General features: G+C 42.6%; 1 protein-coding gene across 1 annotated transcript in view; it reads right to left on the reverse strand.

Moving 5' to 3' along the window:
* Positions 1–25,014, reverse strand: part of HECW1 (HECT, C2 and WW domain containing E3 ubiquitin protein ligase 1) — a 409,193-nt gene that overhangs the window by 299,793 nt on the left and 84,386 nt on the right. Inside the window, exon 5 of the mRNA XM_047850881.1 lies at positions 2,115–2,172. Coding sequence (XP_047706837.1) covers positions 2,115–2,141 — 27 coding nt within the window. The 5' untranslated portion in view covers positions 2,142–2,172. The remainder of the gene's footprint in view (positions 1–2,114; positions 2,173–25,014) is intronic.

The following is a 25,014-nucleotide window of genomic DNA, read 5'->3' on the forward strand; positions in this document are numbered from 1 at the left end:
CTGAAAAGTATATCTGCACTAAATGGTCAGTTGAGTGATCCCTTATTCATCTCCAGATATTTTTATAAATCCAGCTAGTAATGCAGACTTATTTTGGATCACGTTGAATGAATCTTGGAAAATATTATAGAAAGGCATAGGGCACCTTGGGATCATTTCAGTTTTGAAGATCTAAACAAAAACCACAAAAGTAATGGGGCTGTAACATTTCCTTTATCATGCACTGTGGGGCAAGGAGTTTTGCACTGATTTTCCACAGAAACTGGAAATAAGGTTGCTGTGTTCGGTCCCTTTAGGTTTCTAGTGTCATTGCTGTGTAGGAGGCTGTGGTTATGCTTACATTTCACAAACTAAGTCCTCTGGGACCACCAGTCCTGATCTCTGTCTTCTCCCTCCTGTTACTCAGGGAGAGCTCACTCACATAAATAATGAGGGAGAATATTTGGCCACCGTATTTCCCGGATCACTGAATACAATCCCCTGAGATAGTTTGCATGCACACTTAGCTTCGTGGTTACATTCAAGGCAGACCGTATATATCTGAAGAGGCACATAAGCTGAGATTTTCTGGGACGGGAAAGTCCTAATTTTCCAATGATCCCCCTCCTGAAAAGAGGGAAGTAAGAACATTCTCCTAGAATGTAAAATGCATCCAAAACGTATTTTTTACGACTTCCTCCTGTATCTTTATAGCCAAAGAGACAATTCAGAAGTCCCAGGGGAATGTAAACAGACAAGAGCACTGTGCATTGGGGAAAGCATTCTCTTAGCAAAAGTCAAGCCTTCCCCACGTGGGGAAAACTAGGGGATGGGTGGCTCACTGAACTCAGAGAAATAAAGCAGCTGCTCGACAGCACAACAAACTCGGAGACACAACAGGAAAAAAGTTTAACATTTAAAATTTGAAATTGCTGCCCTGTCACTGTCCCTGTACATTTGGCAGCACGTGATTAAGTAGTGATTAATGCTTCTTGAACACAACACTGAAAACGCTCATTCTCTAAGTGTGTTGCCTTAAACTTGCTAATTAAGATCGCTCCCTGTGAGCGAGTTGGAAACAGTGCCCCGTGGTGGGAGAGAGGACCTCAGTCTGAAGATTTCTTGCCTCCTGTGAGCTGAAAAATGCCAAGATGTGCACTGAACATCTAAGAGCTTTGGTCCCCTTACTGCAGGGCCATTTCAGGGATTAGCTGAATATGCACGTGGCTATGTTTAGCACATCTGCAAAGCACCATGCAGATGTGAGCTTTTAATTATTTTTTAAACAAAAGCCTCCTTTAAGGGTTGCCACAGTAGGGCCTGTGGATGGAGATTCCAGCTCACACAGGCACGGACCAGCTCCTCACTTACCCACCCAGAGACTCAGCAGTGACAGAGCCCTCTATACCCAGTTCCCTAGAACATAAGACGGGAACAATGGTCATACCTACCTCTTCAGATTGTGGCAGGTAGAGAGGATTCATGCAGAAAAGCATCTAACACATATCATGACACAGAGTGTCCAGGTAATATAAGCTGTGATTATTGTAAACCAAGACTATCACTGAAAGTTATAAGGCTGTGAGATATGGGAAGGAGAGGACTTGGCACAAAGTCTGCGGGGATCTGGGGAAAGCCCTTCCCAGGAGAGCCCTCCCCCCCAGCTACAAGAGCCCCCCTGCAATGAACTGGCAAACTCCTGGTGGCTGGCTTGACCGAGGCAGCAGGAGAGATTGCTGCTCTGGTCTCCAGGTGAATTTCCATGCATTCACATCAACTATAAGGCAATTCCCCACAACCCAGCAGAGTGCTTCACTATAATTTGGGAAGGACCATCACAGAGTGCTCGTTTCCAGGTACAAATTCACTTGCGACAACTGTACGTTCACATCACACAAGGGAAACTTGACATGCAAAGAACATCATCTCAGAATGGAGCACAGTCAAAAAGGGGTAGATGCAGGTGGCAGGGGAGGGACGGGTGATGGATCTCAAATGTCCGAGCTGTGCTGGCGGGAGTTCCCGGGCCGGGCGACCACCGTGGCCTGTGGGCTGAGGCACATTCCATTATGAGTGGCGTGGGTTTATAATGGAATGACATGGATGGGTTCTTATAATCAGAAAAACACACTGACCTTCACACTACAGAGGTGCAGCAGCATAATGACCCACCACGTGCACGCGCATCAATTCCTGGGGAAAAGTCCAACGAGGTTAACTCAGCGTGTATCCCGAGCAAACAAAATCAGCGACATTACCCAAAAGAAGAATGCCGTGCCCCCACCCCCACCGAGGTACCTGGCTCAGGCAACCAACATGTAAAAGGAAAACTTACACGAGGATCACAATCATTTTCATAAAATTGACAAAAGGTAGCAAACAACATTCTTTTATGTCATGAGTCATTTGATTTAGATTTTAAAACTTAATGCTAAGGAGTGAGAATCACAGGACTAGAAAGAAATCTTTCTGTCCCTTTCAGAAAGCAAGGATTTGGTGTGGGGCTTGTGGGGAGGGGCAGATCTGTTTCCCCAGCCCTCTGAGAAAACTACCTAAAGACGTCCTCAGACATGCTCCACTTGTAAGACTCCCTCAACCACAAAGGAACCTGATCTATAGTTAAGCTGCTGGAAATATCACTGACTCATCTCAGCGTAGTTACTCGGATGTGAAAGATTCAAGAGGAAGCAGTGTCCCTTACGTGCCCAGTAGAATATTGCCTCAGATAGCCATCACTGGTCACAACGTCTGCACTTATGTACAGAGAAACCGTGTCAAAAATTAGGAGTTGAATGGAGACATGCCAGGCATAGGAAAATTGCTGACGGTATTCCACCAGGGTCCTATCAATCCCAGTGTCACTGTGGCTCATGGGTCTTTATTCTGATTAAGTTAACGTTGCTATGAAAGTAACCGATACCGTCTTATACTCCAGAAAAAAGTGGTATATAATATCAGCTTTCCAAAAACCCCAGTGAAACCTAAAGCTTTGCTGACAAATGGGTTTGGGTAAGAAACAAGTCGCAAGCTTGCATTCTGCATGTGTAGGTTATATTCTCAGCCCTGGTGTGAGCAGATTTGCATAGGGGAGAGTCAGAGAATTTAAGGTACACGTACTCATGTACTCAGATCCTGCTGTGTGCCCCTCCCTACCACACGCCGGGCACTGCATGCCTTCTCAATGGTGAGGAAACAACGTGGCATTCACCCCTTTCCCTATGGCTGTTCTTCAGGCTTCCCCAGCCCTGCTCTTCCTCACTCACCCTTTTCCATGTTGGAGGTCCTCAGACCCTCCCACATTCACACTAGGGGCCCATATTCCCTTCCATGGCCTCAATTACTCTCTTAACATTGACAATTCCCAAATTTCCCTGACAGCTCAAAGCTCTTGTCTGAGCTCCAAACCAACATCCACTGGGGCTTCTCACAGCCCCCAGACACAGTGCAAAAGGAACTCAGGATCTTTATCCTTAAACGTGATGCTCCCCACCAAAGCCCATACTCAGTAACAATTCCTTCTCCACTGGGTCTCCCTGCCAGTAACTCTTTTTTTTCCCTGTCAATAACTTTTGCTACTGCTTTTTAACCATTCTAAGAATCCATTTCTACTCCTTCGTCATGGCCCAAGCCTCTCCCCTCCCCAATCTAAGTCTCCCCACCCTGCCCATGCCCCATATACATTCTGTACAACAGGTAGAATTCTTATAAAAGGACATCAGATTGTGGCTTTAATGGCCTCACACTTTCTTTAGGCTAAAGTTTGAGACAAGAGGAGACATTTCATACAAGCATGGAAAATGGATCTGGCCCTTCCTCCTCCCTGGCCCTACTGTCTGTCTCTCTCCACCCCATGCATGACATCCCAGTCACTTGGGAAGTTTTGCTCGGAGGTACTCCTCTTTTTCTGGGAGATGTCAGTATGCTGTTCCCTCTGTCTGAAACATGCTTCCCTCAGTCCTCCTTCTCCACAACCTTTCATCCTCGCTCCTCTGGGCTCCCCACCCAGAACAAATGTCCCTAGAACAATACCTGGTACTTACATTAGTGTCTTTGAAAATAATTCTAAAGAACTATTTGTGTATTTTGTTTAAAGTCAACCTGAAGTTCTGTGGGGGCCGGGCTACCGTCCTCAGTGCTGAGCACAGACCTGGAACACAGGCTTGCTCACCACGTGCAGTGAGAATAGGACAGATGAAAGAACTGCTGAACGATGGGGGACTGACATCTGTGTCCTTGAGGAATTCACAGTCTAGACTTTAGAAGACAGAAAAGAAGCTTCTTGATGCACCTGTCCTTAACCAAATGTTGATCTAATTAATCAAACATACACATGCGCATTTGAAGAGTAAGCAGAACAGAAAAAAAAAAAAAGACCATTCAAATTACACGTTACCAATTTAGCACTTAACCTGGGGGAAGACTGGTCATTTTACTTTATAGTTTCCTGTAAATTGTTTTTTTACAGTTTACTAATAGTTTAGCAGCAAAACTTGACACTGGCAAAGGAGAATAGCAGAGTGAAGACTTTATAAGTAAAGTGAACGGGGATTAAAAAGGATCCAACTCCAGATCCCCAAATCTCATGGCACCCCACCAGCCAGGACCTCCTGGATGGAACCTCCTCCATCAGGAATAAGCTAGAACCCAAGCAGGTTAAGGAATGAAATGGAGACCAAGTGACCGTCTACATGAACGCAACCAGGAAAGTGCTCTACTCTTTGCCTTTGGCCCATCCAGGCTTTACAGATCTGTCCACGCTCTTCAAAGATTTCAAGTGGAGGAATAGACAATTGACAGTATTAAGGATCAACAAAGTTGTACCTTGTAAGTAACCTGAGATTAGATAATTCTTCCTTCAAATGCATGAGCATTTATATGAGGTTATATCCACTTCTCCCACTGCACTCCAGGGGCTAGGAACCTTAGGGACACTCTTGGAGTCCACCTTACAGGGCAACAGGAAAATCAAATGGGAAGGACGCCTTTAAAGACCACTGCAGCAGGGCCTGAGTCAGAAGCCCTAACAGCAGACAAGCACAGCCCTTGACAAGACCGCTCCTTCACGGTCCCTGATTCAGCCCTCTGAGGATCCAACATCCATGCAAGCGCCCTGGAAACTAATCCTCTGTCAGCCCCATCATGGGGGTCAAGGCTGAAAGGCAGAACACTGCTTCCAGGTCACGTGGGTGGAAGCTACCATTATTAAAAATCAAATAAACCAGGGGCGCCTGGGTGGCGCAGTCGGTTAAGCGTCTGACTTCAGCCAGGTCACGATCTTGCGGTCCGGGAGTTCGAGCCCCGCGTCAGGCTCTGGGCTGATGGCTCAGAGCCTGGAGCCTGTTTCCGATTCTGTGTCTCCCTCTCTCTCTGCCCCTCCCCCGTTCATGCTCTGTCTCTCTCTGTCCCCCCCAAAAAAATAAATAAATAAACATTGAAAAAAAAGAACTTTAAAAAAAAAAATCAAATAAACCATATAAGATGTTAATCCAGGGCCAGTATCAATCCTGCCCCTACCCAAATGAGTCAAGGTTGAAAACTAATACAGAAAGCATACCACAGTGATTTATAATGTGCTAAAAAATTTTTGTTGCTTTGCTTTTCCCCTGTTCCTTTCCACCTGCATCTAGGAAGTAAAGGGTTTTGAGGAAGAGGTCAATATCATTATGGGTGAAATGGATAAAAGGGAAAATCCTTTTTTTTTTTTTTTGTAATTATAGAAACAATGTACATTTGGTATTTAAATTCCCAAACCATACAGACAGTACAATAAAAAGTCACTCATAAACCTACCCCTGAAGAAAGCTAGAGATTCTGGTTGGGAGTGGGTTTCTTCTTTCTAAGAAGTGGGTTGAAGGAAGCCTGGCCAAGGGGCCACCTTCAGGGTGGCCCGGTCCCAGCAGGTCCCACTGGCCTGGGGGTGGGGATCCTGGAAAAGAAGCCCAGAGTTGCTGGCCTTCCGAGGAGGCCTGTGATATTTAAAAAGACTTTACACTCACTTTAAGTGGATGTATCTGATATCCTCAGAAAGCTGGTCAACCAGCATAATCACTCCCCATAAAAGACTGCAATCATGTCTATCAATTATTTTAGGTTGTCCTCAGAATGGATGATTGACAATTAGGATCGACTGAATTCCAACAGGAGATGCCAAGCTGCACGTGGGCAGTTCCAAATACAACACGACAGACCCGCCTGCAAGGACAAATTAAGCTCAACTGTACGTGTTTTGAATGAGATTTTTTAAAGCTTATTTCTTCTTGGATATCAGAATATTACATTCGCTGATTTAATAAGATGATTCTGGTTGAGAGCTCCCAGGAACATGCTGTGTCACCAGATCTTCCCTCGTGTTGTGTCCCAAAGGCAAGGTGTCCTCTGCTAACAGTCAGCGTTGACAGTGCATTGACACAAATGAATCTGGTCCTGTTACCAATTTTGTGACCATGAGGCTGGTGGGTGTCAGCACTACTGGGGGGCTAACCAGTCTGGCTTCATCCTGAGCTCCTTTCTTTCAGCCCCTTGTCTTGATGCCATTTGCATCTTCAGGACATATAAGATTTACTATCACATGACCTTAAAGGAACTACTCTCCTTGAATTTGTCTTCCTGAGAGGAGGTGTCTTCATGAGCCACTACCTAAATCATCACTTCCTGTCATTAATGACTTATAATGCCTTCCAGATTCTCAGGCCCCACCACTCATATAGATCATGTCTCTTAAATTAAAAAAAAAAAAAGGCTTTGACAAACTGGCGAGGTTTTTCTCAAAGAACATGGACATGGTGGCAGAACCTGTGAGCCATTCATTTTTTATACTCACTTCATCAGCATATTTTTTAATTTTATTTGTGCATATATTTTTCCAGGTCTCTAGCATAACCGTGACCAAATTTCTATCAATAGTGATGCACATATTGAAGAGGGCATCTCTTGAGATGAGCACTGGGTATTGTATGGAAACCAATTTGACAATAAATTTCATATATTAAAAAAAGAAAAACAGAGATACACAGAGGGAAAATAAAGATGTCTTGACTCCCAAGTTCACCAAACTTCCCCATTGACTATTTCTTCCCAACCTAATGGACTCATGCTGGTTCTAAGAAAGGCTGGCCCCAGAGACGGCCAGTTTGTCCTCACAGGGACAGTTCCAACTTCAGGAGCAGACAACATAAATATGTGAATGCAGCCTCCTCCATCCAGCACCTTCTTCCTCAGACCCCAACTCTGAGCAGCAGAGGGGAAATGCCAGGAAGAGGCGTGCAGCTGAGTCTGGTGGCCAAGGTGGTGAGGGCAGGGTGGAGGCAGCCCCCAGCAGCCCTCGCGCCAGGGTCAGTGTTCATGGCCCTGAGCTGGGTCCCCGCCTTACCACTTCCATCCTTCCCAGGGCTGAGATTTACTGCTGTTCAGCCCACGGCTGTTTGCTTTTCCTCAACTTTCATGTTCCAGCCGCAGGACATCTGTGACGGGGAAATTCTCATAACAGAGCTCCATACTTGACTAACTCCACAACAAAGCTGTCTTCTAAGAATAATAGCTGATCCCAGGATGTTTTCATTAAAAACAGATTTCAGTGACAGACTATCAAAACATTTTCTTTGTACAATAAGCAATCCGATGGGGGCAGAATTATGCAAAACATATGGGCTTAACACTGCCCTCGGCAGCTAGGAGCTCATTTCCCCTGTTTTCAATAGCTTATTTGACTCACCCATCACGGGTATGTGCAGACTTTGTCTTGCACGGTGCTTTTTCATGCTCCAAGTGGCAGAAGAAAAAGGTTGGTGAACTGCATTTCTGCCTCTGTTTCCAAAATCTGTCACCGGTGGTCTTAGAGGGGTGGGGCTTGCTTGTATCCTTAGAGAGTCAGAGTTGTTCATTTATTAACCATTCACCACTTGCCTGGCATCATTTTGGCATTGGAAAAATGCCGTCGTGAAAGCTAATATCTAGTATTTCTATGGCTTCCAACGTGCCAGGCCCCGTTCTAAGTGCTTTACCTATAGAACTCCCTAACCCTCGCAGCCACCCCAGAGGCAGTTGCTATGACTGTCTGCATGTTATAGGTGAGGAAACAGAAGCATGGAGAGGTTATGTAACTTGCCAAGTGTCACACAAAGAATAAAGAGCAGGGCCAGGACTCAGACCCAGGCATCGGGGCTCTGGAGCACATACATACCTGGTCCCTGCTCTAAAGGAACCAACACACGGACCCATCACCTGAGTATGCAAGACGTCTTGGGTCACTGAATTTAAGAGTGGAGGGGGGTCTGGGCAGTCCTTGCTCAGTGTTGAAAAGTTATTTTTGTCGGTAATACCTTTATGACACTAATGGGGATATACCTCCTGGAACCCTGTTCTCCTCAGTTAAACACCTTGTTTGCCCTGTTCTTTTTTATTTTTTAGTCTAGTTTCCACTTCATAGCCTAATTCTTCTGAAACTTATCTTTGTGTATGGTTTATAACAGTTGCCGTCTCCTTCATTTTCGGTTTTGACCCTTACAAATAGTTTTCCAAGGGCTATGTGTTAAGAAATCGTTTAATATATTAGAAATCACTAAACTTTTTAATAAACTCATATGTATTGCAAGAGTCTCAATCTCTTTGATTGTCCTTTCTCTTCCTATACTGACACATTAAGTTTTCAGGTTTGTGTGTATGTGTGTGTGTACATGTACCCAGAGTCAAACATATACACTTATTTACTATATATGTATAACAATTTATCACATTGGATAGCACAAGTAACCCCTTTTTTAATTTTTGAAATATATTCTTCTCAAGAGTCTCCTAACAATGCTTGCATTTTTATTTGTCTAGAATCTGGAGAACCAGGGTTGCTGTGGACCCAAGCTAGGCATGGGGAAATGCCATAAGAGCCCTGTGTTTATCACAAGGCACTGACAAGGCAGGAACCAGGGGAATGCTTGCGATACCCACACAGAGGATTCCCACCAAAGATTCAATGGAACTCAATCCTTACACTCAACTGGCCACATTCTAGAACATGAAAATCCCCTGGATCTTGTCAGTGGAATTAAGTTAAACTAACAGATGAATATGATAAGGGTTTGTACGTTAAGTTATTCCAACCCAGAGCATGATCTGTTTCTCCACTTATTAAATTCCTATTTTGTTTTTTTAAAAATTAACGTTCATAGCTTTCTTCACGCAGGTCCCACAAAGTCCTTGCTATTTGCAGTTCAGGTTTTCTTTGTTAAGATTGCAAGATGGTTTCTAAAATTATCATGGATTTGGGCCAATGGATGCCTTTCTAATTCTGCATGTTTTATGATTATGGCACTCTATTCCCTTCCTTTTCCTTCAGATTCTTGTTATCAGCCTAGTCTTCGTGCTCACGTTTTATCATGTTTTATTACATGTGGGGCCAAATATCAACATGTTTGCTGGTCTGGGGTTCATCACCAGCCAGGAGGGCAGACTCCTACCTACATTCCCCAGTACAAAGGGCCAACATTTCCTTCCCTCCAGCCACTCTTGAGGCAGAGGCAGGTGGTTCTCTGTAGGGTTCCCCCAGGGAGTGAGCTCTACCTTCCTACAGCGTCCCAGAGGGAGAGCTCTGGAACCCCTTGGGCAAGGCTCTGCCTGGTTCCAGGTGAGGGCTCTCCCTTACCCAGGTCTTCTCCCTGCAGGTGTGCTGGGGCTGGGCTTGCATGTACCACGGTGGTCAAGGCTTGAGTCAGGACCATGGCTCTAGCAGGGATTGATCTGATTTGCTGATCAATCTTGAGCCAACAAGATTAGGTGGACCAACAGGACCTTGCTTTGGGTCTGCTGCCTGAACCTGGATAGTCACAAAGTGACCTAACATTTGTTTTCATCTCTTGTGCATCCATTTCTCTCTAGGGCCTCATGTGGAGGAGTCTTTTCATTCAGTCATATATCCAACAAGTGTTCATCGAGGGCTAACCACACACCAGGCACTGGAGATGAGGAGGCATTGTTAGTTACCATCACAGACTACGAGCCTGGCTGTGCAGCTTATGTTTGAGAGGAGAGAGCAACAAAAAAGCCCCCTGGAAATAAATAAGTAAAATACACATGTTAGAGGGTAGGAAATTTTAAGGCAAAATAATAAATGAGAAATGAAATGTTAAGATGTAGATAGGAGGTGGCATTTTAGATTGGATTTCTCAAAGGAAAGAAGATTTGGAGTAAAGAACAGAAGGAAGAAAAGAAAGTGTCCAAGGAAATGTCTAGGGAAAGATGGTTTTGGTCAGAGAGAACAAGTGCAAAGGTCCTGAGGTGGAAAGTGCCTTTTTTTCGTTCTTTGTTTCCTTGTTTTGAGAAACAGCAAAGAGGCCAGTGTGGCCAGAGCTAAGAAACCAGAGGGGAGAATGGTAGGAAATGAAGTTGAAGATGTAGCATGGGGCTGGGTGGTGCTAGGTTTCCTTGTTCAGTGGGAGTGCTCTGGTCTCCACACTAAGTGGGGTGGGGAATCACTGGAGAGCTCCGAGCAGGGAAGTGACACGACCTGGCTGGCAATGAGCAGAGTGTCTCTAGCTGCCGGTTTAAGACCACACTGAAGGAGAGGCAAGGGAGGAGGTTGGGACAGCTTGCAACAATCCAGCACAGACACAAAGGTGGCATGAGCAGTGGGAGGGTGAGAATTCAGTCAGAATTCTGGAGAGCGGAGCATTGTCATGGGCAAGGCTGTATTACATTTCATTTGTAATGCCTCTAGCTAAGCTTCTGTTCATCGAGCAGCCATTTCATCACATGCAGCTCTTGCAGACTGAAGGGGATGCTTGCCGCGGCTTACCTGCTCATCTACCTGCAATGAAACTTCCTGCTGGAGAGTATGAAGCAGCTTCTCTTTCCCTTGCCAGACACCGTAACCTGTTTTCATGTCTCTCTGCAAATCTTTTGTTTATCATGGTCATCAGAGCTCCCGTTGTGCCCATTGTATCTCTAAGTCCACTTCCAGCTCTACTGCATTTTGGGGAGGGGAGGACCCCAAATGAAAACAGGAAGAGAGGAGCAAATGGAGGCCAGGATGTGGGTTGGGGCTGGCCCAGAGCTACAGAGGGCAGGTGGAATGTGCAGCCTGGCAGAGGTCTAGCCCTGGTCTTCCAGGCCCCAGTCACACCCTGTGTCCTAGAAATCAGTCCCAGAGACAGATATATCAATCACTATTTCTAGGCTCCAGAGCACTATCATTTGGTATCATTTCGGAAACTTTTCACAAAATTATATTCATAGAAGTTGTACTTGGGGGAGGGAGATGCATCCAGTGACCTCCATCACTACCAGTCAGTCAGTCTGGTAGCTGAATATCACCGCCATCTCCTTCAGTGCACTGGTTAACATTTTAAGACTCTACAGACACACAGAAGAGTTTCTCAGACATTGAAAAACAAGCAGTAGCTTTTCTTTGAACATATAATCCATAAAGATATTGAATCCATAGGCATATGCTGACCCTGATATATGTGACTGTGTGTCACTTATCTTTTCCACAACAGCATCTCAAAAGCCCTGGGGACTAAATGTAAGCAAATTGTGTCACTCAATGCTAAGATGTTGAGGGCTCGTGAGGCAAGAAAAATTATAATATCCAAGTTGCAGTTTCTTCAGTAACTTTACTTTCTCCACATTGATGGTGTGTATAAACATGAACAGTTTCCAGATGTAATATCTAACCCAATAATGTCCACCAGCTGGGATAGGAAGACAAGTGTTAGATTTTCACTCTGGTCTCAGAATTTCAGCCAGAGAATATTCACCTACCGAGAACTGTGAACCAGAGGGGTTCTCATCTCCACCTCTGAAAATGTGGGTCTACTAAAACTTAACAACAAAACTCAGAACATTAAAAAGCACAAGCGTTGGGAAAAATACTCTATGAATATTATCATGTCTCTGGTCGTTAGGGGTTTCTGAGCAAAGAGCACTGATACCTGGGTTTGAGGGTGATTCATGGCCACCCTAAAGGTAGAGACCTCTGGAAAGATGTAATCCCACCTCCTCTGGAAGCATCTGTTTACATGCAGGTGTGTAAGCCCAGAGTCTTTTGGTTCCTCTCCTCGGAAAGGATTTCATTATATTCCAGAACAAAGGTCTTTCTTCCTTTCTGCAGAGAGGAAGGCAGCCAAATATTCCAATAGCACCTATATAAGCTCTGGAATTCATAACTTCAGGGATCTCTCCTGTGGCACAAACCTCTGCCTGCCCGGGGGACATCTGGCTCCTATCACGTCATCCCATGGGGATGGTAAGATCGCCAAGAAATCAGTCTGTCACTGATCCTAAGACCTCATGTTTTCTGTCAGAATAAATGAATACAAGTAGATGTTTAATTTAACAATGGAAGGAGAGTTGGCTGTGACAGTAACACCACTTGCTATTACACAGTGCATTATGATGCCCCTCAATCATTCCATTCTCCTCTGTGGGGGGATCAAACATCTCTGTCTGCCATGAGACTTGCTCATGCTGCCTGTAGGAAGACCATATACATCCACCTCATACGCTGCGGATGTGGCCATGGAATATGTAAAATGCTCTGGCCAATTACACATGATGTTCACTTCCGAGCAAGAAGTTTTACGAGGTGTCATGGGTTTACACCAACCCCCTTGCTCCTGTTCTCTCCCCAACAACAGCACGTGCCAGTTCTAGACTAGGCCTCCAGCCTATGCCTCAGAAACCCAACCCACAAACTGAAGGACAGCAGCAGCTGACCCACAGGCTCCATGTGATGTGAGAGAGAAATAAACATTTGTAGCAGAAGGATGTTTATTTCACAGCCTACCTGGGAAAAGCACATTGTGTGGATATTTGTTTCACAACATAACCAGCAAAAGCAGACTAACACAGCCTCACACCAGTCTCCATTTCTACCCCCTTCTTGAACTGGACCCCACTGTTCAATGGAAGGGGGCACATCCAGATTCTTCTGCGCCAACCAGCACTCGGCATTCCCCTAAACCGACCTTCTCTGAAAGAAAGGTTTTCAGTTTCATGAGTCAGGGAGAGGTTTCAGCACCAACATAAACTCGTGAGGTGGCAAGGATCGAAGACACATCTTCCTTCTCTCCTGTGTCCCATTCAAACCATCCCATTCCACCAAATCCTCTACTTTCTGTTTCGGGTACTTGCTGGTTTCACTGCACTTTCAAGCTCTTTACAATGACTTTCCCCTAGTAACTGTCAACTCTCAGGTCAAATTTCTCCTGGTAGTTATCATGTCAGGACGCATATTGTATCCTCCCCTCCTCAATATTTCCCACAAAGAAAATAATCTTTGCTAACAAGGGAGAATGTTGGATTCCACTCTGTGGCGGCAGTGCTGTTTTGCTGATAAAGGCTCATAGTTAAATTCTTGTATTTACTACTTTTTTTCCTCAAAGCATAAAAAAATAAAAACAGGGAAATAAGTCTCTTGCACCATCCAAAGGCTACATTTCGTACTTGAATCTGCTGTCTTGACTCTTTTTCAATCTCCCAGCTGGCAAACACAAAGTCCCCTTTAGGGCACTAACACAATTACAAAATTGGAGTTTAACAGACTTAAACGGGGTCCTCCTGGAGGCATTTACACTTTAGAGTAAGAGCAGTCTGAGATCATAGCAGCTGGGATGGGGAGGCAGGAGGAGGGAGAAGACCTGCCAGGAGAGGTTAGTGTCTTGTCTCTTTTCACTGTCTACCATGGCCAGGAGGGGCTGCTGACGTACCACAACCAGGGAATGTTAGAGATTGCTCATTCTACACCAAAGAGCCTTAAGGACCTCAAATTTAGAGACTTAATGAAATAGGTCACTGCTTTGTCTTCCCTATCCAGAATCTCATAGTTTAAGGAATAATAGGGCAGAACTTCAACGTGATTTTAACGGCAGCACACTGAGCAAATGGGGCAACATGTGTTGGTACAAATCAATTTGGTGAATCCACATCATGTGTAAGGACCACAGGGATGCTTTCAGGGTTGTAAATAGCTAGAAATAAAGAGTGGTGTTGAAAGGATTGTGATGGGAGAGACAGATGGTTCCCAGATGTGGGACAGGCAGAAGGGCAGAGGGAGGCAGAGAAGCCACAGTTTAAGTCTGATTCTGCCACTTTCCGGCTCTGGGATCTTGAGCAAGTTACTCAGTCTCTCCAAATGTCAGAGTTCCCGCTTGTACATGAGGATTATGATTGCACCTACTCCATAGTGCTGTTAATAGATTTAGGGAGGAAAATATACGGAAAGTACCAGACCCATGGCACCTACAGGACCAAGAGAGACAGAGAGCTCAGTATCAAGAAAGGAGGGTGAAGTTCAGGACATGAGCGGCCTTCTCACTCCAGCCAGGGCCCTAAAGAAGTACTAATGCTCAGCTGAGCCTGCGAGCACCTGGCCACTTTCTCCTTTATTGTTTTTCTTTCTTTTCTTTTTTTTTTTTCCATGTTGGCATACTTCCAGACTTGAAGTTGCAAGAATATTACAATGAATTCCCTAATATATTTCAGACAGATTCTCCAAATGCTAATAATGTTAATATTTCTCTCTCCCTCTGCCTGTGTGTGTGTGTGTGTGTGTGTGTATACATACATACACATTCATGCATATATACATATATAATCTATATAATTATGCATATTGATATGTGTACATGTCTAATTTTTTTCTGAACCATTAAAAAGTCATCTGTGGACTCTTTACTCCTAAATAGTTTGGTGTGTCTTTCCTAAAAACAAGAAATTATTTTATAACTTATTATTTTATAACTATGGTATAATTATAAAAGTTAGGAAATTAACATTGAATCTACAGAACTTATTCAGATTTCACCAATGTTTTCAATAATATCATTTATGGCAAAGGAAAATCCAAGATCCCAGATCATGGATCTTTCTGCATATTTCATGATACTGATAGTCTTCCAGGGTAAAGACCAGTGATTTTGTAGAATGTCCCTCACCTTAAGTTTGCCTGATGTTTCCTTGTGATCAGTTCCAGGCTTTGTTTTTTGGGCCAGAACACCAAAGAAGTGGTGCTGAATTCTCCATCCACCATATTCAGTGATAGTGGGCTATCACTACCCCATTTCTGATGTTAGCTTTAATTACTTAGATAAGGTGATATCTGCCAGGCTTCTACACTGTAAAGCTATTTTATCCTTTGTAATTAATAGCTGTCTTGTGGAGAGATATTTGGAGATTATGTAAATACACTATTACTTCTTAAACTTTCACCCACTTCTTCTAGCATCCATTAATTATTTTTGCCTGAATCAGTTATTATCTTGATGGTCCTTGTCCATTTCTTACAGAGGTTTTAATTCTGTCTTTTGAGGAATACTTTCCATGGCAATGAATTTTATAATGAGACTCACCAATGCTGCTATACCGTAAAGCATCTTTCCAAAACATGAGTCCCTACCTGATGTCAGCTCATTGCAAAGACTTTAATTTAGGAAAGGTGGCCATGACCAACACTAGGAAAACATTTTATTTGCCAGAAAGTCTTCTAGACTTCAATTATAATAGACATTTCACATTTGGTTTCCACATAACACCTTCCTTCTTTCCTTCCTTCCTTCCTTCCTTCCTTCCTTCCTTCCTTTAATTATGAAAGAAACTCATAAGAAAGTGTGTAAAATGTGAAACTGTGGAAAATGTGAAAGCAATCAAAAGCATAAAACAGAAAAAGCGACACCCATAAGCCAGAATCTAACACTATAAACCAATTTTCTATGTTCTTTGCCATCATCTCTTTCCTATTACTTTATCTTAAGACACACTGGAAAAATGTCTATTCATGCCTTCCGCCCATTTCTTCAAAGGGGCACTGCACACCAATGTTTACAGCAGCAGTATCAAGAATAGCCAAATTATGGAAAGAACCCAGATGTCCATCAACTGAAGAACAGATAAAGAAGATGCAGTATATATACACAATGGAATACAACTCGGCAATGAAAAAGAATGAAATCTTGCCATTTGCAACAATGTGGATGGAACTAGAGGGTATCATGCTAAGCGAAATAAGTCAGTCAGAGAAAGACAAATATCATATGATTTCACTCATATGTGGAATTTGAGAAACGCAACAGATGAACCAGACGAACAAAGAGGAAGGAAAGGAAAAATAAGATAAAAACAGAGAGGAAGGCACATCATAAGAGACTTTTAAATACAGAGAACAAACTGAGGGTTCCTGGAGGGGAGGGGAGTGGGGGGGATGGGTTAAGTGAGCGATGGGCATTAAGGAGGGCACTTTTTGGGATGTGCCCCGGGTATCATACGTAAGAGATCAATCACTGGGTTCTACTCCTGAAGCCAAGACTACACTGCATGTTAACTAACTTGAATTTAAATGGAAAAAAAAGACACACTGAATATATAATTTTGCATTCCAATTTTTCAATAAAATGTAAACATTTCCAATGTTGTCAAAAATTTTTTTCCTAAGTAAATCTTAATGGATGCTCTTTAGAAATATGCTATAATGGAGTTCATTTTGCTCTATTTTGAACATTCAGGCGGTTTATGTTTCCACTATTCAATAATGAAAGGACTAATATTCTTGCATACACGCAAGGTATTTTCTGCATTTTTTTTTATTTCTTTCGGAAATATAGGGCCTGAATGAGCGCGGCCTAGTTGCAGGCTATGAATACATATTGTCAAGGAGCCTTCCACAAAACGCCTTACACCCATTTATATACCAATTAGCAATCCACATGAGTCTTGTCCTCCCCACAAACTCAACAACACTGATTATTCTCATGATTCTAGCTCTTGACTGTACATCCTCCACCTCCTCTTAGCCACTCCTACTGCCCTTTTGTTAACTGTCTGATCTTGCTCTTTGAATGCTTATCTACTGAAGCTTAGTGTTATTTTTTACTGAAGTACATGAGTTCTACGCACCCTAAAGTATTAAGCTTTCATCCAATATGCTTGTTGCAAATATTTTTCCAATGTATTATTTGCCTTTTAATTTTGTGTATTTGGATATGAATGGAAGATCTCCAATTTGGGGCAGTTAAGCTTTCTCTGTGGAGTCCTCACAAGTTCTTTTAGGAAGCTCTCCTCTCCCTCTCTCTTGCACCCACTAGCTGCCGTGGCACAGTTGGAAACCTTGCCTCTCAAATCCATTTGCAGTTTATTTGGGAACATGTGAATTACATCCCTCTTTCTTACTGGTATCCGCTGCCTCTGATCATGTTAGAATTTATCCTTGTTATGCAGTTCCATAAACCTATTGTTGTTTTCAGAGTCAAGACCACGTTTTATTCATTACTACAGTTTTGAATATGGTAATGTTGACCTTATTTCATCCTTTCTCTTTTGCCCTCTTTAGATGTATCTTTTGTGGCCTCTTCATCCTTTCAGAATACTTTAGAATAATTTTACTAAATTAAATTAATAAAAATTTGCAATTAAATAGGAAAATTGAGTATATTTTCATCATAACACTGTACTCTGTATATGAATTACCATGAAACATATCCTCAATTTTGCAATATTCAGTTTTCTCCTGAAAGAACATGCAATGTCTATAGATTAATTTAAATCTTTTGTGTTTCTTTTTTTTTAAATTTTTCTTAATGTTTATTTATTTTTGAGAGAGATAGAGAGAGACTGAGTGCAAGCGAGGGAGGGGCAGAGAGAGAGGGAGACACAGAATCCAAAGCAGGCTCCAGGCTCCAAGCTGTCAGCAGAGTCCAATGCGGGGCTTGAACCCACAAACTGTGAGATCATGACCTGAGCCAAAGCCGGACACTCAACCAACTGAGCCACCCAGGCGCCCCAAAATCTTTTATGTTTCTCAGTAAAGTTTTGTACGTTTATTTATATACTTCTTGCACTTAATGATTACATATGGATATTTCTTGTTTTCATTACCACTGTGAATCGGATGTTTTTTAAATGACTTTTAAATTTCACATTCTGTAATTGTTAATTTTGTAAACTGCCTTAATTATTCAACTAACTAGCTATTTCTCTTCCATTTTACAAGTATACAAACATTGCGTAATATTTGTCCAAAAATAATTATCATTTTTTTTCCCAACTTTACAATGGCCATCCACATTGCTTTTTTTCTATATCTTGTTGCATTAGCCTGAACACCAAGATCAATGTTAAAAAATCACTAAGAGGGGCGCCTGGGTGGCGCAGTCGGTTGGGCGTCCGACTTCGGCTCAGGTCACGATCTCACGGTCCATGAGTTCGAGCCCCGCGTCAGGCTCTGGGCTGATGGCTCAGAGCCTGGAGCCTGTTTCCAATTCTGTGTCTCCCTCTCTCTCTGCCCCTCCCCCGTTCATGCTCTGTCTCTCTCTGTCTCAAAAATAAATAAACGTTAAAAAAATTTTTTTAATAAAAAAAAATTTTTAAAAATCACTAAGAATGGCAGTCAATTTTATATTTTTTTTCTGACAGTGACAGAAATATATTAAAATAAAGCAGGACATTGGCCATTAGTTTGAAACAGACATTAATTCCCATCTTATATTATCTAAATGAATACATGCTTTAATAAGGCCTTTTACTGTGAATAATGGCAATCATGGTTATCGAACATAAAATAGGATGAGGCGTTTTCATGACACTGTGGCCTGAAAATGTAACTCAGATTGCTGATTGCTGGAGATGGGCCCAGTCCTGTGCTCTGGAACCCATGGCTTGTCACGGGTGGCTCCTACCAACGGCTGGGTGTGGCAGGAAAGCTAGTGTGGGCCCATTCCCTGGAGACGAAAGGCTCTCCTGAAAGGCCACACTGAGAATCACACTGAGGATCCACTCAATCTTCTTCTTCCCTCTCCCCTGACCACGGTCAGCCCCGATCTGCTGGGTCTCCCAGCCCTTCAGGCTCCCTCCCCACATCCCCTTCCAAGGGATTCTCCTAATCAGTCGCCTGTGTGGCTAATCCCATCTTGTACCTGCTGCTCAGAGGACCGGAAGTAACACAGATATGAATAGTTTTGGTCCGTGAATAGAAAATTCAGGCTGCTTTACTGTCCTTTCACACCTGCCAATTGAGTGATAATGTTATTTCAAAATCTATTACCTCAGTAAGATAAAAACATAAAGCATGTGGTCAGTGAATTTAGAGCGACAAGCTTGGAGGGCACTTCAACTTCTCAAAGCCCCTTTTCTCTGCACATTTTCACTTGGCCTTGACCATCACACCATCAGCATCAGGGCAGGTGGTCCTATCCTCACTTTTCCATGAACACCAACCAACAGAAGTCTCAGAAAGTTTAAATGACCCAAAGGCTACAGAATTAAGGACAGAACCAGGGCCAGAGCTGACATCTTTTCAGTGTTTATTCAAAACTCTTTCCATTTTAATCCCATGTTCCCTAAATTCACACAAAACCTATTATGATTATGTTTACAAAAGAAAATATGGTGTTTAGTGGCATTTTGACTTCTCAGGTAGGTATCTAAAAATAATCTAACAATGCAAATCAAAGATCGCTTCAACTAGTAATCAGGTATCCTATGCATATTCTATATTATAGAAATCTCACAGAAAATGTTCTTTTTTCTATTATCACTTATGGTTTTTAACTAACCTTCTCTAGTGGCATGAATGATTTCACATTAGTTTATCAAAAAGCTCCTTACATTCTAGAAGTAGCAATGTTATGTTTGGGATATTTATGTGCTTACAAGGTAGCTCCAGACTTCTGATTTATTCATTTTATAGTATTTCATTGCCATATATTCCAAAACTTACTTATCTACACTCCTATAAATGAGCATCTGGATTTTTTCCATTTTTTTTTGTTTGCCATATAAGCATGTTACTTTCTTTTTTAAAAAATTGTTAATGTTTTATTTATTTTTGAGAGAGAGAGAGAGAGCATACAAGCAGGGGAGGAGCAGAGACAGAGGGAGACACAAAATCCAAAGCAGGCTCCAGCCTCTGAGCTGTGAGTATGGAGCCTGACATGTGGCTCAAACCCATGGACCGTGAGATCATGACCCAAGCGGGAGTTGGACATCTAACCGACTGAGCGATCCAGGAGCCCCAGCATGTTACTTTCTTAATGACAAGCGGTGACACACATTTATGAGAGGTTCTTGAGAGTGTGCACGGGCATGGCTTTGCTAGAACAGTAAGACAGCTCATCCTTCACTTTGCCAGAGGGGCCACAGTGCTTGCCAAAGGGGCAGAACCCATTCCTTCTCCCATATCAGAGAGGTTGCCATGTTTCTACATTCTTGCCAATACTTGCTATTGTCAGCTTCCTTTGTGCTTAATCTGATGGGCGTATATCACTATGGGTTTAATTTGTATTTCTCTTATCACTGGTGCTTAAGCCTTTATTCCACAGTCAGGGTTTTATTAGAACCAGGCCAGTCACCCTTTCATATTTCTGTAGGTCGCTTGCCCCTCCTCACTCCATGGCCAGGCCCTAGCCCAACCTCCATTGTCAAACCACTGGCCTTCACTCTCCTTCATCCTTCGCTGAACTTTCACTAGAGATATTTACCTGCCATCAATTTAATCTGTTTATTTCTTTGCCTACAGAATCAAATCCAAACTTGCCAGTCCGGCAAACTCACCCTCCACAGGCTGGGCTCATTCCTCCTCTTTCCAGGATTATCCCAGCCGCTCCCGCCCACAGACCACACTGATCCTGCTGTTCAGTGATTCTAGAAACACTTCTTACCCATGTCCCTTTTTACATGGTTCAGTCTCTGCCTGAGATGCTTCCCTTTTCTTTCCCTGGGGACTCCTACTCTGCACCACATTTGATGCCACATCTCCTACCTCAGCCAGATTGTTGCTGCCCCTCTGAGCTCCCAGGACATTTGTTTTTAAGCCATAAGCATGTGAATCACATTACACTGTGCTTGTTCACACATCGGACCCTTTGAGTTTAGAAATCCATAGATAATGTCTTAGTGATTCATGCTGCTGGCAGGGGGCTGATAACCACTGGATGACAAGCACATGATGTTTTACTTTAAATGGGGTTCAGTCTTCTTTGGAAGAGCAAATATATCCATTCATTCATTGTATGTGCCTTTTCTAAGCAAGAGTTCACAACAGTGAACAAAACAGTTGAAATGCCTTTTTCTACCATCTTGGAGCTTACCTTTAGACTGAGAAGACAGATGAAGAACAAAACTGAGTAAGTTATATAGTGCGGTAGAAGTGACATGAGCTTGGGGAGGACAGGGTTCAGACATGGGATGGGCACTGGGAGGCGGGAGGCTGTGAAGGGCTGAATCCTAGAAGGGGCAACAGGAGAAGATGGATGTGAAGGTGGGGAGGGAAGGAGATATGTGGGTATTTGGGGGAAGAACTTTCCAGGCAGGAGAATAGAAAAAGTCAAAGCCCTAAGGAAGGGACATTCTCGGCACCCTGGAGGAAAGCTGGAGCAGAGACTGGGAAGGGAGGTGGAGGTAAGGACGGGGAGGGAAGTGGGAAGGCCACCTACATAGCACCTCCTAAGTCCTAGTAAGGACTCCAATTTTGCTCCTAAGAGATAGGAAGCCTGTGAACAGATTTGAGCAGATGTTTTAACGGGCTCTCCCAGGGTGTGAAGGTGACCAAGAGAAAAAGCAGGGAGACAAATAAGGAGTCTTTGAAATAATTCCAGTAAGAATTGTTAGTGGTTTGCACTAGGATAGTGGCAAGAAGTTGTTTGGATTGTAAACATCCATCAAAGATAGAAGAAAAGATCTGCTTCCAGATTGGCCATGGAATGTGAGCAAAAGAGAAGGAGGATGCCATTGTTTGACCCGAGTCACCCAGAAGAATAGACTTGCCATGTACTGAGATAGGAAGGGAGTGGAGCAGGTTCTGGGAAGAAAAACCTGAGTTCAGTTTTGGACATTTTAGGTTTAAAAATGTTTATGAGGGGTGCCTGAGTGGCTCAGTCAGTTAAGTGTCTGACTTCAGCTCAGGTCATGGTCTCACAGTTTGTGAGTTCGAGCCCCACATCAGGCTCTGTGCTGACAGCTCAGAGCCTAGACGCTGCTTTGGATTCTGTGTCTCCCTCTCTCTCTGCCCCTCCTCCGCTTGGGCTCTGTCTCTCTCTCAAAAATAAATAAACATTAAAAAAAAATTTAGGGGCGCCTGGGTGGCTCAGTCGGTTAGGCGTCCAACTTCGGCTCAGGTCATGATATCACGGTTTGTGACTTCAAGCCCCACGTCGGGATCTGTGGTGACAGCTCAGAGCCTGGAGACTGCTTCAGATTCTGTGTCTCCCTCTCTCTCTGCCCCTCCCCTGCTCATGCTCTGTCTCTTTCTCTCTCTCTTTCTCTCAAAATAAATAAACATTAAAAATTTTTTTTAAATAAAAAAATTCTTATAAAAAATATAATAATAATGCTTATGAGACATCCAGGTGAAGAAACAAATACAAGTCTGGAATTCAGAGAAGAAATGTGGGGTGGAAATACAAACTCACAAGTCATCAGTACATAGGTTAAACTGAAAGTCGTCAGAATGGATGGAACCTCTAGGACAGTGAGCACAGAGAAAACATGAAGCCAAAGGCCTAAGCCCCAGGATACAGGAAAAGGAAGAAGAACCTACAAAGGCAACAGAGGAGTCAAGATGGCCGTGAAGGTCATTGCGTGGCCAAGGGAAGCTAAAAGGAAGGTCATAAACCTCACACATGTCAGGTTTCCAGATTAATTTCGTAAACTGAAGCATCTGTGCAAGCTGCCCCCTACTGAACTTGGCTCTTTATAGAAGAAAAACAATTTCTCCACACTAATTCAGTGGTGGCATCAGAAAAAAAATATTATTAAAAGACCTGACCTTGCAAGTTTCTTATGAGATTCCTCAAAGTACTTCAACCATACTCTTCAAAGTGCACATTTTGAAAACAGCTGATCCTAGATTAAACATGGCTTAAATGCAATCACCTCTAACACAAAGTATCTTCCAGACATGAATGTTCTATAATTTGTAAGATGTGCAAGATAGAGAGATGAAGCCAGATTTTATTGGAAGGAAAGGTGACTCAGTTCATTACTGTAGCATCTGATTTTTAGAATAAAAACCCAGGTTGTCCAGATACATGCAAAAGAAAGAACCTGGACCACTTTCTTACAGTATACACAAAAACAAACTCAAAATAGATTAAAGACATAAATGTGAGACCAAAACCATAAAAATACTAGATGAGAGCACAGGAAGTAATGTCTCTGACATCCATTGTAGGACCGTTTTTCTAGATATGTCTCCTGAGGCAAGGGAAACAAAAGCAAAAATAAACTACTGGGACTTCATTAAAAGAAAAAACTTCTGCACAGCAAAGGAAACAATCAACAAAACTAAAAGGCATCCTAGGGAATGGGAGAAGATGTTTGTAAATGGCATATCTGATAAAGAGTTAATATCAAAAATATATAAAGAACTTATACAACTCAACACCAAAAACCAATTAATCCAATTAAGAATGGCAGAAGACATCAACAGACATTTCTTCAAAGAAGACATCCAGCTAGCCAACAGATACGTAAAAAGGTGCTCAATATCACTCATCTTCAGGAAAATACAAATGAAAAACCACAATGAGATATCACCTCACACCTGTTAGAATTGCTAAAACCAAGAATATAAGAAACAACAAATATTGGGGAGGATGTGGAAAAAAAAGAACACTTGTGCACTGTTGGTGGGAATGCCAACGAGTGCAGCCACTGTGGAAAACAGTATATAGGTTCCTCAAAAAAATTAAAAATAGAGCTACCATATGATATGGTGATTCCAGTACTATTTACCCCCAAAATACAAAAATACTAGTTTGAAAAGATATATGCACCCTGGTGTTTATTGCAGCATTGTTTACAATATCCAAATTATACAAGCAACCCAAGTATCCATCAATAGATGAATGGAAAAGGAAGAAGTGGTATATATATACAGTAGAAAATTACTCAGCCACAAAAAAGAATGAAATCTCACCATTTGCAAAATATGTATAGACCTAGACAGTATAATGCTAAATGAAATAAGTCAAATCAGAGAAAGACAAATACCATATGATTTTACTCATACGTGGGATTTAAGAAACAAAACAAATGAGCAGAGGAAAATCGAGACAAAGGAAAAAACAGACTCTTAAAAATAGAAGACAAACTGGTGGTTGCCAGAGGGGAGGTGGGTGGGGGGATGGGTGAAACAGGTAAAGGGGATTAAGAGTTCGCTTATGGTGATGAGCTCTGAGTAATGTACAGAATTGTTGAATCACTGTATTGTACACTGAAACTAATATAATACTGTATGTTAATTTTACTGGAGGTAAAATAAAATTTAAAAATTAAAGAGAAAAAAAAGCCAGGTTGTCCAAAGTGACCAAAGCTGCTTCCTCCGGAGTTACAGTGAGCTCCCCTGTGATTTTCCTTGGGAGTTTTAAAAAATACCAAAGCCTGTTTCCACCCACAGAAAGTCTGACCTAATTGTCTGGGATTTTAATTGCCACTAGGCTTAAGAAACACAGTCCAGAGTGGGCTTCTTAAACCTAAATGCGTATGAATTTCTCACAGACACTATCAAAATGCACATTCTGATTCAGCAGGTCTGGATGGGGACCTGAGACTCAGCATCATTATTAATTTCCCAAAGGAGGATGTGATCTCGTCCAAGGACCACACTTCGAGGAGCAAGAATCTACACTTCATAATCATCTTTACAAAACTCAACTAGTATTCCTATCTATGATAATAAAATGTAGTCAACTCAACTATTAAAAGCTAGTTCTCCAGAAATTTCATTTAGGAAATATTAACTGGGCAGTACAATGCATGAGGTTTGGCATTAGAGGCTTCAAGAGATACAGAGGGTAAGAGGGAAAAAGAAGTCAGGGTTCTGACCAGCAAAAGGAAGGTCAAATAGGCTTTAAGTCTTTTCTCAGATTGACTGATAGATATGTCATCCTTAGCCTAAAGAGATCAAAATGTAAAATAATCCTGGAAAATCAATGGCAGAAACCACAGAATCTCCCCAAAACTCTAATGTGATACTAGGTCCCATTACATTTGTCTAGTACACATGAAATGAGACCCCTGGCAACTGTCTATCTAAACTCCCTTAGCCTTAAAGATCAG

The sequence above is a fragment of the Prionailurus viverrinus genome, chromosome A2 (assembly GCF_022837055.1).
Source record: "Prionailurus viverrinus isolate Anna chromosome A2, UM_Priviv_1.0, whole genome shotgun sequence".
NCBI classification, from domain to species: Eukaryota; Metazoa; Chordata; class Mammalia; order Carnivora; family Felidae; genus Prionailurus; species Prionailurus viverrinus.